This window comes from Lagopus leucura, unplaced genomic scaffold, assembly GCF_019238085.1.
Source record: "Lagopus leucura isolate 7727_CA_CO unplaced genomic scaffold, USGS_WTPT01 Super-Scaffold_100002, whole genome shotgun sequence".
Classification (NCBI taxonomy): Eukaryota; Metazoa; Chordata; class Aves; order Galliformes; family Phasianidae; genus Lagopus; species Lagopus leucura.
The window spans coordinates 50,656,084-50,671,612 of record NW_024962263.1 but is presented as its reverse complement, the minus strand read 5'-3'; the positions used below and the strand labels follow the sequence as shown (position 1 = coordinate 50,671,612).

Sequence of the window (15,529 nt, the reverse complement as noted above, 5' to 3'; positions counted from 1 at the left end):
AGGTTACTCAGACTTTCCTCCTACATGAGAAGCTCCAGGCCCCTAATCATCTTTGTGGCTCTCTGCTGGACTTTTTCTAGGAGTTCCTTGTCTTTTTTGAATTGGGGAGCCCAGAATTGGACACAGTATTCCAGATGTGGCCTCACCAGGGGATGGTAGAGGGTAGGATGTCCTCCCTTGACCTGTTGGCCATGCTCTCTTTGATGCATTCCAGGATACCATTGGCCTTAGTCACAAGGGCACGTTGCTGTGTGGATGCTTCAGACCAGAAGACTATAAGTTTTGTACTTAAAAAATAGTTTTGCATGGTTGCTGCTCTGTCAGTCCATCTTTTGGTGGATAGTTTTGAACTTCACTGTGCATTCAAAATATACCTTGCTTTAGCTGCTAGGTGATGCGTTAAAGCAATGGCTTCTTTTTTTTTTTTCTTTTTTTTTTTAAGTGAGCATCCACTATCACAGAAGTCTACTATATGGCAGTGTTGGGCAGGAAATGTTAATTAGCTTTTAACTCCCACTCAGTATTGATCAAAGGTGTTTTCTGAAATACCCTAAAGAAGAGCAGCTACATGATGCATCTTTCAATTCTCTGAGACTTTGAATCAGTAAGCATAACCACTGCTGATTGTTTTGTAATCCTTAAATGCTTTGTAATTAGTGAATAATTTTATTTTCCTTTAAAGCTTTTTTTATCTTTCTTTCAGGGTCAGGCAGTGATAATTCTTCCATTCTTCACTAATTTGACTGGAGAAAAACTTAATGAACTTAAGAATGCCCTTGATCAACTTGTAGCTTTCAATTTTCCCATGAGTTCAGATGAGTTTCCGAAAGGAACCTTGAAGCACAATAACTATGTGGACTGCACTAAGAAGGTTAGTGTCTTTCAGAAATGATTATGTAATTAGAACCCTAGTTGAACTGTTCCTTGAAACAGTGATCTATATATCACATAGGGGTGTGTGCGTATGTGTATATATAGCAGAGGTAGGTGTGTACTTAAATATCACAGAGTCTGGAATTAGAAAGATAAGCTCAGTTCCCTTAAGGAAATCAGCTATTAGTTCTTAGTTAAATTTTTATTCAGTTGTAGAACTTACATGTGCAGATTACATATGCATATCTTGAGTATCTGCTTCTGATCGATATGGAAAAGTTAAATGGAATTGACTTGATTCCATGTGACTCCTTACTTTGTGTTGTATCTTTTTGCAGTTTTTAGATGCTTTAGAGTTGTCTCAGAGTCCAGTGTTGTTGCAGCCGATGACAGAAGTCCTCTGTAGGGACCATAGACATTCTATGGAGGACTTATTTCAAGCCAGCTTCAAAAGAATTTCCAAAAGGTAAATTTTGGTCCATTGCATTTTGCTCTTGATCTTAGTGATTCTTTTTATGATTTAAATGTCCGTCTTGTCCATATCACAGTGATAGTTAACATCATAACATTTTATATAATATGTTTAAGTCATGTAGTTACTTTGTCTTCACTATTCCAAAATATTTCTGAAGTGGCACCAACTTACAGATGACACTGCCAATTTCTGGACAAATTCTGTAAAGCCTTCTGTAAAGTGGCTCATTCTGGCAGAATGCACTTTGAAGGTAGTAGTTGTGTGCAATACCTATTTTTGGTATCACTGTGTAACCACAGTGCTCGCATAAGTAAATAACACTTTAATCGTCAGCAAGTTAATTTGCTCAACTCCCTTGGAAAAAGAGCAGCACTTTTTTTTTTTTTTTTTTTTTAATTAAAATGTTTCCTGTCTGATAAGCTGTTGACAAAAAAATGCTCTGTTCACAGAACAGTTCTTTAGTGTAGAAACCAAGCGTTCCAATTCATGATGAGCTATTAAGTAATGATTGTTTTGAAGTATGCAGTTTGCGACATACAGTCATTTATCTTCTGCCCAGGTCCCAATTTTTTGAAGTTTTAGCTACTATAAAATTATTCAGAGCAGTGATTCATCTGGAACCATAGAATATCCTGAGTTGGAACAGACCCTTAAGGATCATCAAACCCTGGCTCCACACACGACCACCCGAAGTTCAAACCCTACATCAGAATGTTGTCTGACCACTCCTGGGACTCTGGCATTTTGAGACTGTGACCACCACTGTGGGCAGCCTATTCCAGGGCTTGACCACCTTCTGGTGCAGATGCTTTCCCTAACTCCCAGCTGCCCCTCCCCTGATGCAGCTCCATGCTGTTCCCTCGGGCCCTGACACTGTCACACAGAGCAGAGCTCAGTGCTGCCCCTCAGCTCCCTGTGAGGAGCTGCAGCCTCCATGAGGCCTCCCCTTAACTCCTCTGCTCTGGGTTGAGCAAACCCAGGTTGCTCACCCATTCCTCACACACCTTTCCCTCCAGACCCTTCACCATCTTCACAGACTTTCTTTGAACACTTTCTGATAGCTTTAAGTCTTTATACTGTGGTGCCCAAACCTGCACACAAAGCTCAAGGTTTGTGCAGAACAGGATAATACCTTTCCTCATGTTTTTCTATTTGCTTCCACCTTTCATGTGTACCAGATGCTGTTTTTTAATTTTTTTTTTTTTTTTAGATTGAGGCTGACAAAGATGGCTTTTGTATTAAACCGTCAGAGATGTACAAGCAAGTTTACCACTTCTTGCAGGGCAAGAAGCTGAGATTTGCTTTAGAGAGTTTCAAACTGATCTTGCATGTCTTGTAGGATGCCTAAGTGTGTATGAACAAAGACAATATAATTTTAATGACAGAAGTGGTTTAAAACGCAAATGGAGTCTGGTAAGAATGAGTTTTCTTCTTGCAATTTCTATCTTATTTAGGAGCAGCACTGACAAGCAAGTAGTACTGCTGGACACCGTTCACAAGATGTTCCAGAATGAAGACCTTCTTTCAAATACTGTCCGTCAAGCTTTTGTGGATCGCTCTCTCCTCACTCTCATGTCACACTGCAGCTTGGATGCTCTGAGAGAGTTTTTTTTGCAAGATTATAGTGCAGGCTATGGATACACTTAATTCCAGGTTTACAAAGGTATGAATTATAAATAAATTGGGAAATGTGATGTTGACTGTCTCTACATACGTTTTGCTTAGGTTTGATTGAAACGCTGTAGTTGAAACCACTTGCTTTCAATTTTGCCAGTTTTCTGTATCTTGCAGATTTTCCTCATAATGTGTGTTGATTCTGTTGCTTTGAAGTTAATGCGTGTTTGCATTTCTTCTGTGTACAGCTGATAAGTCATCTGTATATGTGAAAAAAGGGATCTGAGGTACTGTCAAAACTCACTCTAACTTTTAAGTATAAAATGGTAGTCTACTAATACATTATGAAAGAGGAGTATTAGACCTGTGTAATGAAAGCCCTTGGAGAAAGGTCTGCGCTCTTAATCATTTGCTGAAGGGTCTTGGCTACAATCAGTAGATGTTTCTTTCTTGTTTCTTCTCATCCATGTTAGTTAAATCCAATGATTTTTTTTGTCAGTGTGTGTACTCTTGATGAGGTTCTCTTCTAGTTCATAGAATCACAAGGTTGGAAACAACCTATAAGATCAGTCCAACCATCTCCTCATCACCATTGCCACCACTAGTACTAAACCATATCACGCAGCACGTCATCCAGACGCGTCTTGAACACTGCCAGGGACGGTGACTCCACCACCTCCCTGGGCAGCCATTCCAGTGCCTGACCGCTCTCTGAGAGAAGAAGTTCTTCCTTATGTCCAACCTAAACCTCCTCTGATAGAACTTGTGGCCGTTGCCCCGTGTCCTGCTCGTTGCCTGGAAGAAGAGGCCAAATCCGTCTTCACCACAACCTCCCTTCAGAAGGTTGTACAGTGCAATGAGGTCTCCCCTGAGCCTCCTCTTCTCCAGACTGAACAATCCCGGTTCCCTCAGCCGCTCCTCCTAAGACTTGTGCTCCAGCCCCCTCACCAGTTTTGTTGCCCTTTTCTGGACACGCTCCACGACCTCAACATCTTTCCTGTAGTGAGGAGCCCAAACTGAACACAGTACTCGAGGTGCAGCCTCACCAGTGCTGAGTAGAGGGGGATGATCACCTCCCTGCTTCTGCTGGCCACACCATTTCTAATGCAGGCCAGAATGCTGTTGGCCCTCTTGGCCACCTGAGCACACTGTTGGCTCATGTTCAGCCGAGCATCAACCACCACCCCCAGGTCCTTCTCTTCTTCACACTCATCAAGCCACTCACCCCCAAGCCTATAACGCTGTGTGGGGTTGTTGTGCCCAAAGTGCAGAACTCCACACTTGGCCTTGTTAAACCTGATCCCATTCACCTCAGCCCAGTGGTTCAGCCTGTCAAAATCCCTCTGAAGGGCTGCCCTACCCTCAGGCAGATCCACACCACCTCCCAGCTTGGTGTCATCTGCAAACTTGTTGAGGGTGCACTCAATGCCCTCATCTAGGTCATCAATAAGGATATTAAACAAGATGGGCCCCAGTACCGACCCCTGGGGGACACCATTTGTAATGGGTCGCCAGCTGGACTTCACTCCATTCACCACGACCCTCTGGGCACAGCCAGTTCCTTACCCAAAGAAGTGTATATCTGTTCAGACCACGGGCAGCCAGTTTCCCCAGAAGAAGCCTGTGAGGGACTGTGTCAAAGGCTTTACTGAAGTCTAGGAAGACTACATCAACAGCCTCATCTATCAGACTAGTCACCCAGTCGTAGAAAGAGATGAGGTTGGTCAAGCACGACCTGCCTTTCACGAACCTGCGCTGGCTGGGCCTGATCCCCTGGACACTGAGTACATGCTGTGCAGTCTCATCCAAGATGATTTGCTCCATAACCTTCCCTGGTACTGAGGTCAGGCTGACAGGCCTACAGTTCCCCGGATCCTCCTTGTGGCCCTTCTTGAAGATGGGAGTCATGTCAGCAAGCCTCCAATCCTCTGGGACCTCACCAGTTAACCAGGAGCATTGATAGATGGCCGAGAGGGGCTCAGCAATCACCCCTGCACCCGAGGGTGCAGCCCATCTGGTCCCATGGACTTGTGACAGTCCAGACGGAGGAGGAGCTCTCTGACTGTCTCCACCGGAATTGCTGGGGGCATATTCTGAGCAGCATCCCAGACTTCCAGATTGAGGCATAAAAAGCCCAGAGGATAACTGATCTGGCTGTTAAAGGCAGATGTAAAGGCAGATGTTGTTAGTTTTTATGATGCATCTGTTTAAGAACAACAGCACAGACAAGGTGCTGAAATGATCCAAATTTAGAATAGAATAGTTCAGTTGGAAAGGCCCCACAAAGATATCTAGTCCAAGTTCCTGACTGCTGCAGGGCTAACCAAAAGCTAAAGCATATTACTGAGGGTGTTGTCCAAATGCCTCCACAATGCTAACAGACACGAGATATCAACCACCTCTCCAGGAAACCTGTTCCAGTGTTTAACCACTCCCACTGTAAAAACAAAGAAATAAATAAATTCCAAATATCCAGTTGGAATGTTCCCTTGTGCAGCTTTGTGCCATTCCTTTGCATCTTGTCTTAGGTTCCCAGGAGGTATTCTAATGGTAGTCATTATAAACAAAGCTCTGGAAAGAAGACTTTAGATGTAGACTTAAACACGTGTTTTTACACGTGCTTCTACTGCTGTAAGTGCTGAAGTGAAGTGCACAAAGAAACTCATAAATTCCATGGGTATGTTTTTTGAAATGGTGTAGTAGGGACATGGTATTTAATTTTGTCTGCTTAGCAGTTATATATATATTTTTATCTTTGTTTCTACATGTGTGCTTTGTTTGAAAACAAGTCAATTCTTGTTTTCGCGGGGAAGGATGTTCTGTGTTTTCAGCTCCTGTTGTGGTAAAAGAATTTAGGTATTTTCAAGTTGCACAAAAGGCCATTGATTCTTGACAGACAATTCAAACTGACAGATTTCTTTCATCACTAACAGTGTTTGTTTCCTTGTGTTGCTCTTACTGGTGTGTTTTGCTTAGGATCTCTGAGACATTATTTGATAGTCTGCATATATTTCTCCAGTATCACTCTAACTATTTAGTCAATTGTAGTTAAGACAGTTTACCTGATAAAACAGTTATTAAAACTATGTTGATCTGTTTACACAGACACTCTGAACTTGTAAGTTATTGTTGTAGAAGATAAAAGTAATCTGAAGGCTATTTAGCAGTAACTAGAGTAACCATGGACCTCCTTAGCAAGGTCAAAATCTAGGAAGTTTTTCTGAGTCTTTGCTTATTTGTTTTCAGTCCAATGAATGTGTTTTTGATACACAAATCACCAAGAAAATGGGTTATTACAAGCTGCTGGAAGTGATGTATATACGTCTTTCAAAAGAGGATGTTCACTCCAAGGACTCTAAAATTAACCAAGCTTACCGTGGCTCTGTAAGTGTAGAAGGAAATGAACTTACCAAGGCACTGATAAAGTAAGATTCTTTTTCCTTGTATTTCCTTTCAATTTCTAATTATATTTTGGGTAGATACTCTTTTAGGTATGTCGTGTAAAGCAGAAGTATGACTTGGTCAAGGATGAACGCAATCTGCGATGTAGCTTTTGGTTTTAAGTAGAGTACTCAATATTTAATTTATATTTGATAAACTGATATTGAATGTGGGGGTTGGAACCTGATGATCTTTTAAGGTCCTTTCCGACCTGAGCTATTCTACAATAATCTACAGTCCTATCTCAGAATGACTTCTTCCCAGTTGTTTTGGTTTTCTTGCTTTTTCAGTATGGTTCTTTACCTTTAAATTTCAGTTTGAGTATTGTTAAACACTTAGGACAGAATCATAATGCACCTAAGAGGACTTAAAAGCTTTTTTTTTTTTTTTTGTCTATGATTTCCTTAAGATTCATAGGTGCTTATGGGCAAAAGACCTATTAAAAAATTGTTATCTAAACCAGTTTTGTCTGGCTAATCCATAGCATAGCTCAGCATGCCTGTCCACTGATAAGTCCACTGATAAGTGGGAAAGAGTCCACTGATAAGTGGGAAAGAGCCACAAGACTTGTTTGTTTATGAATTGAAAGGTATCTTCATTTTCTATGAAAATACCCTGCCATCTCCTTGACATTAAAGATGGCAGTGGAAGTTGGCTGTGCCATTGGTGAATGGTTACATTGTGATTTAATGCTAATACTGCTATAGTGATATAGATCTCTTGAAATTCTGTTGATTCTGTCTTTCGTTGGGAGGGCTCTCCTGTGCTTATTAAAGAGAAGGAAAAAAGCAGCAAAGACTTTGGTGTTTACATGTCTATTTTTGCCTGTTCTTATTTTCAGGTTGTGCTATGACGCATTTACAGAAAACATGGCAGGGGAGAGTCAGCTGCTGGAGAAGAGGAGACAGTATCACTGTGCAGCATATAATTGTGCTATTGCTGTTATTAGTTGTGTCTTCACTGAAAGTAAATTTTATCAAGGCTTTCTCTTTACAGAAAAATCAGAAAAGGTGAGAAACCATTGTTGCTGCTAGGAAGGTTTCAGAGCATGGAACATGAAGAGATGTTAGTTGATGTCAGTAAATCAAAGAATCAAACTTGAGTGACAGGCAATTATATAACGAACTACCCAGTGAGGCAGTAGGAGTAGTTGACTGACTTTCCTCTTCGTGTCATTTGAATTTCTGATGAAGGCGTCGACATCTGCTGGGGGTGGGTGAAGTAGAGATAGGTTTATCAGTTTCTCTCCATACTCAATCAATTTTCTAATATCTAAGAAAACATCTATTAAGTTTTCCAGTCCTTGAAATATACACGAATAAGAGAAATCCTTTTTACAGAGTGCATTGCCAGTGCTTTAAGTTCTCAAGTAATTGAGTAGCAAAATTTTCTTAAGTGTTGATCTAAAACAGAACTGGCTGGTTTTTTTTTTTGTACTTTGAACTTTTACAAGAAGCAAGAAAAATGTTAGAGCAATTGTTATTGAATGCAGAGTTATAACTTCGATGTTTTCAAGTTTTCTTTGGTTTGCAGAACTTGCTGATTTTTGAAAACTTGATAGACTTGAAGCGCCAGTACATGTTTCCTGTAGAAATTGAGGTGAGTGGAAGTTCTGTATTTTTCATATTTCTGAGAAAAAAAATGAGTACATCTTTAAGTGTGCTCACTGTTGAACTGGTTCTTAGTCATGTGGGGAGGAAGTGGGAAAACAATGGAGTACTTCTCTGTTTAAAATTACATTTTTCTGAAGGAAATGTAGACATCATATACAGAACAAACCTTCAGTATATTGTTTAGCATGATTTAGTCTGGTTTTGAATGACTGTAGAAATAATTGATTCAGCTGTTACCTGGAACCTTTAATAATCACCACTTGTAGTGTGGAATTGTATTTCTAATTATGATTTGGATCATTTTTTGACAATTCTGACAAGTCATACTGTAAATTAAAAAAAAAATAGTAGTAATCTAGAAATTACTTATTTCTATTGTTTAGGTTCCCCTGGAAAGGAAGAAAAGATACATTGCTATTAGAAAAGAAGCCAGAGAGGCATGGAATGATGGTCAGGGTATGAAATTCATTTATGACTATGAAAAACTTATCTCTTACCTTTCATACACTATTTATTGATGCGCTGCTAATTGCCTTCTACAGCATCAGGAGTAAGTAATAGCATTCACTGTACCTTGTCATGCAATCAGTTCCCATCCACTCTCAGATTCCTGTAGTCAGTAAAGGCATGCTTGTTTGTAATTGCTTTGATTAATGGTCTATTCTTTTTCCTATTTAGATGAACCCAAGTATTTAGCTTCTGCATCATACATGATGGATAGCAGTTTGAGTGAGGAAATGAGTCAGTTTGATTTTTCTACTGGAGTCCAAGGTTTTTCTTATAGCTCCCAGGATGTTACAGCTGGCAGTGCTCACTTCAGGAGAAAGGTAATTTAGTGACTTATGTGCTATGTGTAGAAGCTTTAAGCTTTTTAGCAATTGGGTGTTCTTACTGAGGTTGTGAAATAGAAATAGTGTGTGTTATGCTGAGAAAAAAAAAACGTTCCCTGTTAGTGAAGTGGAGCAAAGCTTATTTGTTGTTACTGAGTTTGTTCTTCAGCTGTTGCTACTAAATGTATCAAATAACAAACTCAATCACTTATAAACTTTAAAGGTACCTAAGTTGAAGAGCCTCTGCTCTACTTGAGGATGGTTTTCTCTAGATGAGGGAGTGGGCTCAAGCTGTGTTCTGTCAGTTTTTTTTTCCTCTCCTTTTCTCTGTACTGTAAGCTGGAGAAAAGCCAAAAAGCCATGCCATGTTGTGGTTTTCTAAGGCTGAGTAGTACAAGCCAACAGAGTTGTTAAAAGGTGGCTTTTGACTTTGTGTGCAGTCAGGAGTGGCCTGCGATGCTTCTGTTTTGCTCTTAGGCACCTGTTTTCCCCATGTCTTTTAGTTTTCAAAGACGCTTGTCCAAGCTGGCTTTATCAAATGCAAAGAATAAATTGTTGTTGTTATTACATAGTAATTTTGTATCTCTGTTGTGGCACCTTGTCTTTAACTATTGTTGGAAGATGTTAAGTGCTGTTCTCCCAAGTCTTCAGCTGTGGAACAAAATTGTTTCTGTGAGCTTCAGAACTCTTCCTGCTTCCAGCAGTTGCCCCACCCATACTAGCAGGTCGTAATGTCAGAGCAGTGTGAAACTGACATCTCTAGGCACACAAAATGAAAACAATGCACAGGTGGGTACATCCATCTTGGGAGGCTTTTGAACAATGCATCTGATTTATTCCCTGTTGCAGATTGAGTGTACAGTCAAATCTGTCATACTGAAAAGATCAGAGTGACTCATGGAATTATCACAATTTAGATGAAAACACATTTGTATTAATCACAGTAATTTTTTTTCCTCAGGAGATGTCAGAATACATGGTTTTGAATGATGAGTTGGAACTGGAGATGGATGAACTTAACCAACATGAATGCATGGCACCAATGACCACTCTGATTAAGCATATGCAGAGGAACCAGATCACACCCAAAGTGGAAGAGGCCAGTATGAACCAAAAATTTTGCATCGTTTCCCTAGTTAAAACAATGAAGCTGTGACTGATTGAATTCCTCCATTCTGTAATTTTCATGTCTATACCTATGTGCTGAGGCGAGGGGTTTTTTTGGTGTGGTAAGTTTGTTTTGTTTAATAATTGAATTGATTTTTTGCTCATTTTCTTTAAATTTCAGGGCACGGTTCCTGTAGACCTTCCTCTTTGGATGAAATTTCTGCATAGTAAGTTAGGAAATCCGTCAGTGCCATTAAATATTCGCCTCTTCATAGCAAAACTTATTGTTAATACTGAGGATGTGAGTAATTTCTTTTTTCCTATTTTTTTTTTCTGTTAACATAACAGCTTGTATTATCAACTGCATTGCTCTTATGTGGTAAAATATGTTATCAACTGTGACATTTGGAGGAGATTCAAATTCAATGGTTTGTCATGATTAAAGGGAACTTGTTCATAGCCCAAAAATCAAAGTAGTGCCAGTATTTGGAGTATAAAAGAAATGAATTTTCTTCTAATAACTAATTCTAGAAGTAGAATGTATCCATAACATGCATCTTGTGTAAACTATAAGTAATTAATTCATTGATACTGGTTAAGGGGTATAGCTGATTGTTTGTCATCTTTGTAGGAATAACTGCAGTGTGATTTTAATGGTCACTGGTGAGTCTTCTGAAAACTCATAGAGCTAAATGATATTCTAGTTGCAGAAAGGTATAACCTTTGTTATAAGCTATGTATAAGGTATATAATGGCATGTGACTTTGAGGAAAAAAAAACATTCCCTAATTTTTCTGCTCCTATTTCAGACACTTATTTTAAAGAATAATGTTTGAAATATTCTGAATCCAAAATACAAAACTGGATTTCAGAATTCAGGAAAACTTAACACTTAATGCTTCTCAGTAAAAGTGTCTGAAATAGAGATTTCAAAGTGCAGGTGAGTGGCATACTTGTTCAAATTCTTTAGGGACAGATATTCTGTATGAAGTGTTCCTACTGTATCATGCTAGAGCTGTATTATGGGGGCCCTACTGAAATAATTACAGCTTCACATGAAGATTTGTGAAAAGTCTTTTAAGCAGAAGTGAGGAATATAGTTAGGAAGGCCTTTTATTTTAAAGTTACTTTAAATTTGTTGGTTTTTTTTTTGTTGTTATAATTTCAGACTAGGTTAAACAAAATGCTAAGAAATTGATTTAGCAGTCTCACCTGTAATAATTATTGAACAGGTTATTAAATAATTGGATACTCTGTATGTTGTCCTTGATTTTTATTTATTTTACTTTTTTCTCCCTTCCCAAAGGTTTTCCGACCCTATGCAAAGCAATGGCTTGGTCCGATGCTGCAGCTTGTTGTTTCTGGCAATAATGGAGGTGAAGGGATTCATTATATGGTAGTGGAAATAGCAGTTACCATTCTTTCCTGGACGAGTGTAACTACTCCCAAAGTAAGGAAATGTAAAAATTATTTTTTGCTGTTCTAATGGCTATTTGATAAATAATGGATGAGTTTATTATTATGCTTCTAATCACTTTGTACATCAGTCCACTGTTTCATTTAGATACTAAGTTTTAAAAACAGCTTATTTAGTTATTTGGAAAAAGCAGAATATATGTATTTATGTCAGAGTCACTTTGTTTATTTTTGCTTCCATTCATTGTAGGGAAATATTAAGGATGAGATTTTGGCTAACAGATTGCTTGAATTCTTGATGAAGAATGCCTTTCATCAGAAACGAGCTGTGTTCAGACACAATCTGGAAATCATAAAGACAGTTATAGAATGTTGGAAGAACTGTCTCTCCGTACCTTACAGGCAAGCAGTTTGGATCTTTACTTTGTCAATATTTCATGAGTATTAGTTGAGTGTTATCAAAGCAGATAACAAGGTAAATTCAGCTGCAACTTTAAATTTTTCGTCCCTAGAATTATCAATAAAACTTCAGAACTGAACTCTCCAGAAGTTGAAACGTAATTTGTTTAAACAAAGAGAGAGAACATGTAGAGAATTACAACAAGCAACAAAAGCGAGAGAAATCTTTACAAAGACTTACTTTTTGTTTGAAATGTATTATTACTGAATATCAGTACATTGTAAGACCTTTGTGATCTGATGTGCTTCTGAGCTGGTGAATTTGTGTAGGGTAACAATCTCTAATCTGTAAAGATTTCTTCTTTGAAGCTAGTTTTTGCTTCTGCTCTCTACTTTTGGTGGAAGAATATACACGTGTGTAAATGGGTATGTGCACTTGTTTTCTACAGAGTTCTTGAGTTGTGTGTGTGAATATACATATACAAAGAAAGTGGTTTGTCATACATATATATATATATATATATGTGTGTATATATATATATATATCATTACTTTATGTTTTTATCCATCAGCTTAATATTTGAAAAGTTTTCTAGTGGAGATCCTGATACAAAGGACAACTCAGTGGGAATTCAGCTGCTGGGAATTGTTCTAGCTAACAATTTACCTCCCTATGACCTGAAGTGTGAAATAGATCGTGTCAGGTGAGAAATGCAACACTTCAAAGAACAAATTTAGTTAAAAGCTTAAGAGAGCAACTCTTAACTTGTCAGCATAAAATATTGGAGTTACATTGTTCACTTATTGGGAACTTTTTGACCCATCATCCCTTTGCTATTGTCTGTCACTGTGCTTTTTTTATCTGTAAAGTTGGTGATACTGCCTCAGTACAGGTACTAAGGGAACCAGGAAGGAAACGTACCCTCCTCAATTTGTTGCTTGTAAATGGAGGTAGTTTTGTAGGTAAAGTAGTGACTAGCATCCATCTTGGCTGTACTGCCATGAAGTTGTTGAGGTGATAAGGGGAACACTACTGTCAAAACTTTAACCCTGGACATGGGAAGTGCTGACGTTAGGCTGTTGGGAACTAGTTGACAAGATGCCCTGAAAAAATGCTTTTGAACCAATTGTTGTTTGTCAGCACTGGTCACTTTTTAAGTATTGATGTCAAAAGTTAAGCAGACAGAGCAGTACACTGACTTGGCTGAGCAAACTTCTTCTAGAGCTTAGGTGAAAGAAGAATGTATATGGCCACTGGAAGCAAGATCAGGCAACGTGGGAGGACTGAAGGAATACTGGTCCCTGTTGTATAGAGAAAACTTGTGTGGCCAAAGCTCAATTAGAGTGGATGCTGGCCAGCAGCAAGAAGGGCTTCTTTAAATATGTTAACTGCAATGGAAAGACCAGAGATAGCATTGGTCCATTACTTGCTGAGATTGTCCCTGCTTATGAGGTGACCACACATAAAGCAGAGACATTTAATACCTTCTTTGCCTGTCTACAACACTGACAATGGACTCTGTAATCCCTGGAGCCCTGAATTGGAAGACCCTTACTGTAATAATGGTAAATTCCCAGCCAGGTCCAAACTTTTGCAGGACTTGCTGCTCTGGCTTTAATGCATATAAGTCCATGGAGCCTGATGGGATTCACCCCAGGGTATGAAAAGCTGTCTGATGTCATTGTGAGACCTCTCTCAATTATTTTTCAATAACCTTAAGAACAGGAAGAGGTCCCACTTGGCTGGAAGCTGACAAATGTCATCCCAGTTTTCAAAAAGGACAAGAAAGTCCTAGTAATTACAGTCCTGTTAGTCCTAATGCAGTGCAGTGTGAGTCAGCAGTGTGTCCTGGCAGCCCAAAGGGTCAACTGTACCCTGGGGTGCATCTGGTCCAGCACTGCCAGTGGACAAGGGAAGGGATTGTGCTACTCTGCACTGTGCGGCCTCACCTCCAGCACCAGGTGTGGGCTTGGGCATACAATATGAGTAGGGCATACAAGTTTTAGAGAGCATTTGGAGAAAGGCTGCCAAGATGGTGAAGAGTCTGGAGGGCAAAGTGTGTGAGGAGTGGCTTTGGTTTGTTCAGCCCCAAGCAGGGGAGGCTGAGGGGAGGCCTCATGGTGGCTGCAGCTACTCGTAGAAAGTGGAGGGCCCTCCTATACTAGTAGCACTAGTATAGGCAGTGCTGAGCTCTGCTCTCTGACAGCGACAGGATCAGAGGGAACAGCATGGAGCTATGTCAAGGGAGAGTCAGGTGGGGATGAGGAAAAGGGTCTGCACCAAAGGGCAGAGAACATGGTACAGGCTGCCCAGGGCAGTGGGCACAGTCCTGAACTGCTGGAGGAAGGAAATATGGTTTGAATTTTGGGTGGTCCTATGTGGCATCAAGAGATTAAGTTGATGATTCTTGTGTATCCCTTCCAACTTGAGATGTTGTATGAATCTATGAAACGCAGAGCTAATTTATTTTGGAAAACACTGAGAAGTATGTAGGCTTTATTACAGTGAGCCCCAGGACTGCAGTTTCATGGGAATTAAAAGAGTCAGGAACTGCCACAGCAAGGTTTTGAGACACTGTAGGTGGGAATCAGTATTGAGCCATATTGATCTCTTCTAAAAGTAGTCACTGTGCTGTTAGACAGCTCGAAAGTTTTTCAATGTAAAATCAAATGCTGGAGTAGTGGCTTGTAACACATCTGTTTTTGTGCTAGGTATTTTCAGGCTCTGATCAGTAACATGGGTTTGTTAAGGTATAAAGAAGTTTATGCAGCTGCTGCAGAAGTGTTGGGACTTGCTCTTCAGTATATAGCTGAGAGACAAAACGTAAGTAGCTGTATTTAGGTGTGTGACCATTACTGTCTTAAATATGTTTACATCTTTTATGTTGCTGCTCAGTTCAGCTACAAAAATTAATGTTTTTAGAACTCAGCAGCCTTTGTCCAACAGATTGAAAGGTTAACTCATTAACTGAAGATGAAAAATGCTTTAGATCAACTAAGAGCGGAGTGTCTACCCTGTTGTTTTGGAGCTAGAGGTGAATGGCTTTGTTCTGCTCCTGCGTACACTTGTGTATGTACATTTTAAAGTTTTGGAGTTTCTTGTTTTTACCACTTTTTGATTAAAAAAAGAAAACTAAAAGTTGGAAGGTTTGGGGCTACATTTTGAACATCTGTATCTGAGAATGTTTAGTAACTGGCAAGTTTTGATGTAAGATTCAAGGCTACTATATTTAATTTTGGGCTTTTAGAGCTCTCGTGGATAATGAATCCACTTATTTTCTAGAGTGTGGATGAAATGAATGCAAACCTGTTACTCACTGAATTTTATAGTACTGGCACCAAAGGATAGTGTTTGATGATCATAGAAATCAATTTGAGACAGATACTGAAAGTATCTTTTTACAGAACTGTTAGTTATCACAGGGAGTTCTGGAGGTAAGTAGCATCAGCAGGTTCAGAAAGAAATTAGGCAAATTTATACACAAAAGAAGTCCACTGACTACTTTCAAAAGCAATAGACAATGTATACTCTAAGAGCTAATAATGGATGTGTGCTGGGATGTATGTGAGAGGGGAAAAAAAAAAGATACAATGCTGCCACGTTTATGAACTCCTAAATATCATTCTGCAGCTGCTACTACAGAAATACCATGTTACTGGCTCGGTGGATTATTACTCCAATCTTGCAGGATATCCCTGCATTATTTGCCATTGAATTGCATTCTGTTTGTTCTTTTACAGTTTCTAGAGCATATTTGCTA

The 15,529-nt window shown here is 39.4% G+C and overlaps 1 protein-coding gene across 1 annotated transcript in view; it reads left to right on the top strand.

Annotated features, from left to right (window-relative positions):
* The window catches only part of PRKDC (protein kinase, DNA-activated, catalytic subunit), a 104,434-nt gene that overhangs the window by 54,086 nt on the left and 34,819 nt on the right, over positions 1-15,529 (top strand). The window contains 15 exon segments of the mRNA XM_042869484.1: positions 704-871; positions 1,212-1,339; positions 2,803-2,953; positions 2,955-3,011; positions 6,209-6,387; positions 7,245-7,413; positions 7,937-8,002; positions 8,400-8,472; positions 8,695-8,843; positions 9,808-9,945; positions 10,135-10,254; positions 11,260-11,403; positions 11,620-11,771; positions 12,341-12,472; positions 14,481-14,592. Coding sequence (XP_042725418.1) covers positions 704-871; positions 1,212-1,339; positions 2,803-2,953; positions 2,955-3,011; positions 6,209-6,387; positions 7,245-7,413; positions 7,937-8,002; positions 8,400-8,472; positions 8,695-8,843; positions 9,808-9,945; positions 10,135-10,254; positions 11,260-11,403; positions 11,620-11,771; positions 12,341-12,472; positions 14,481-14,592 — 1,938 coding nt within the window.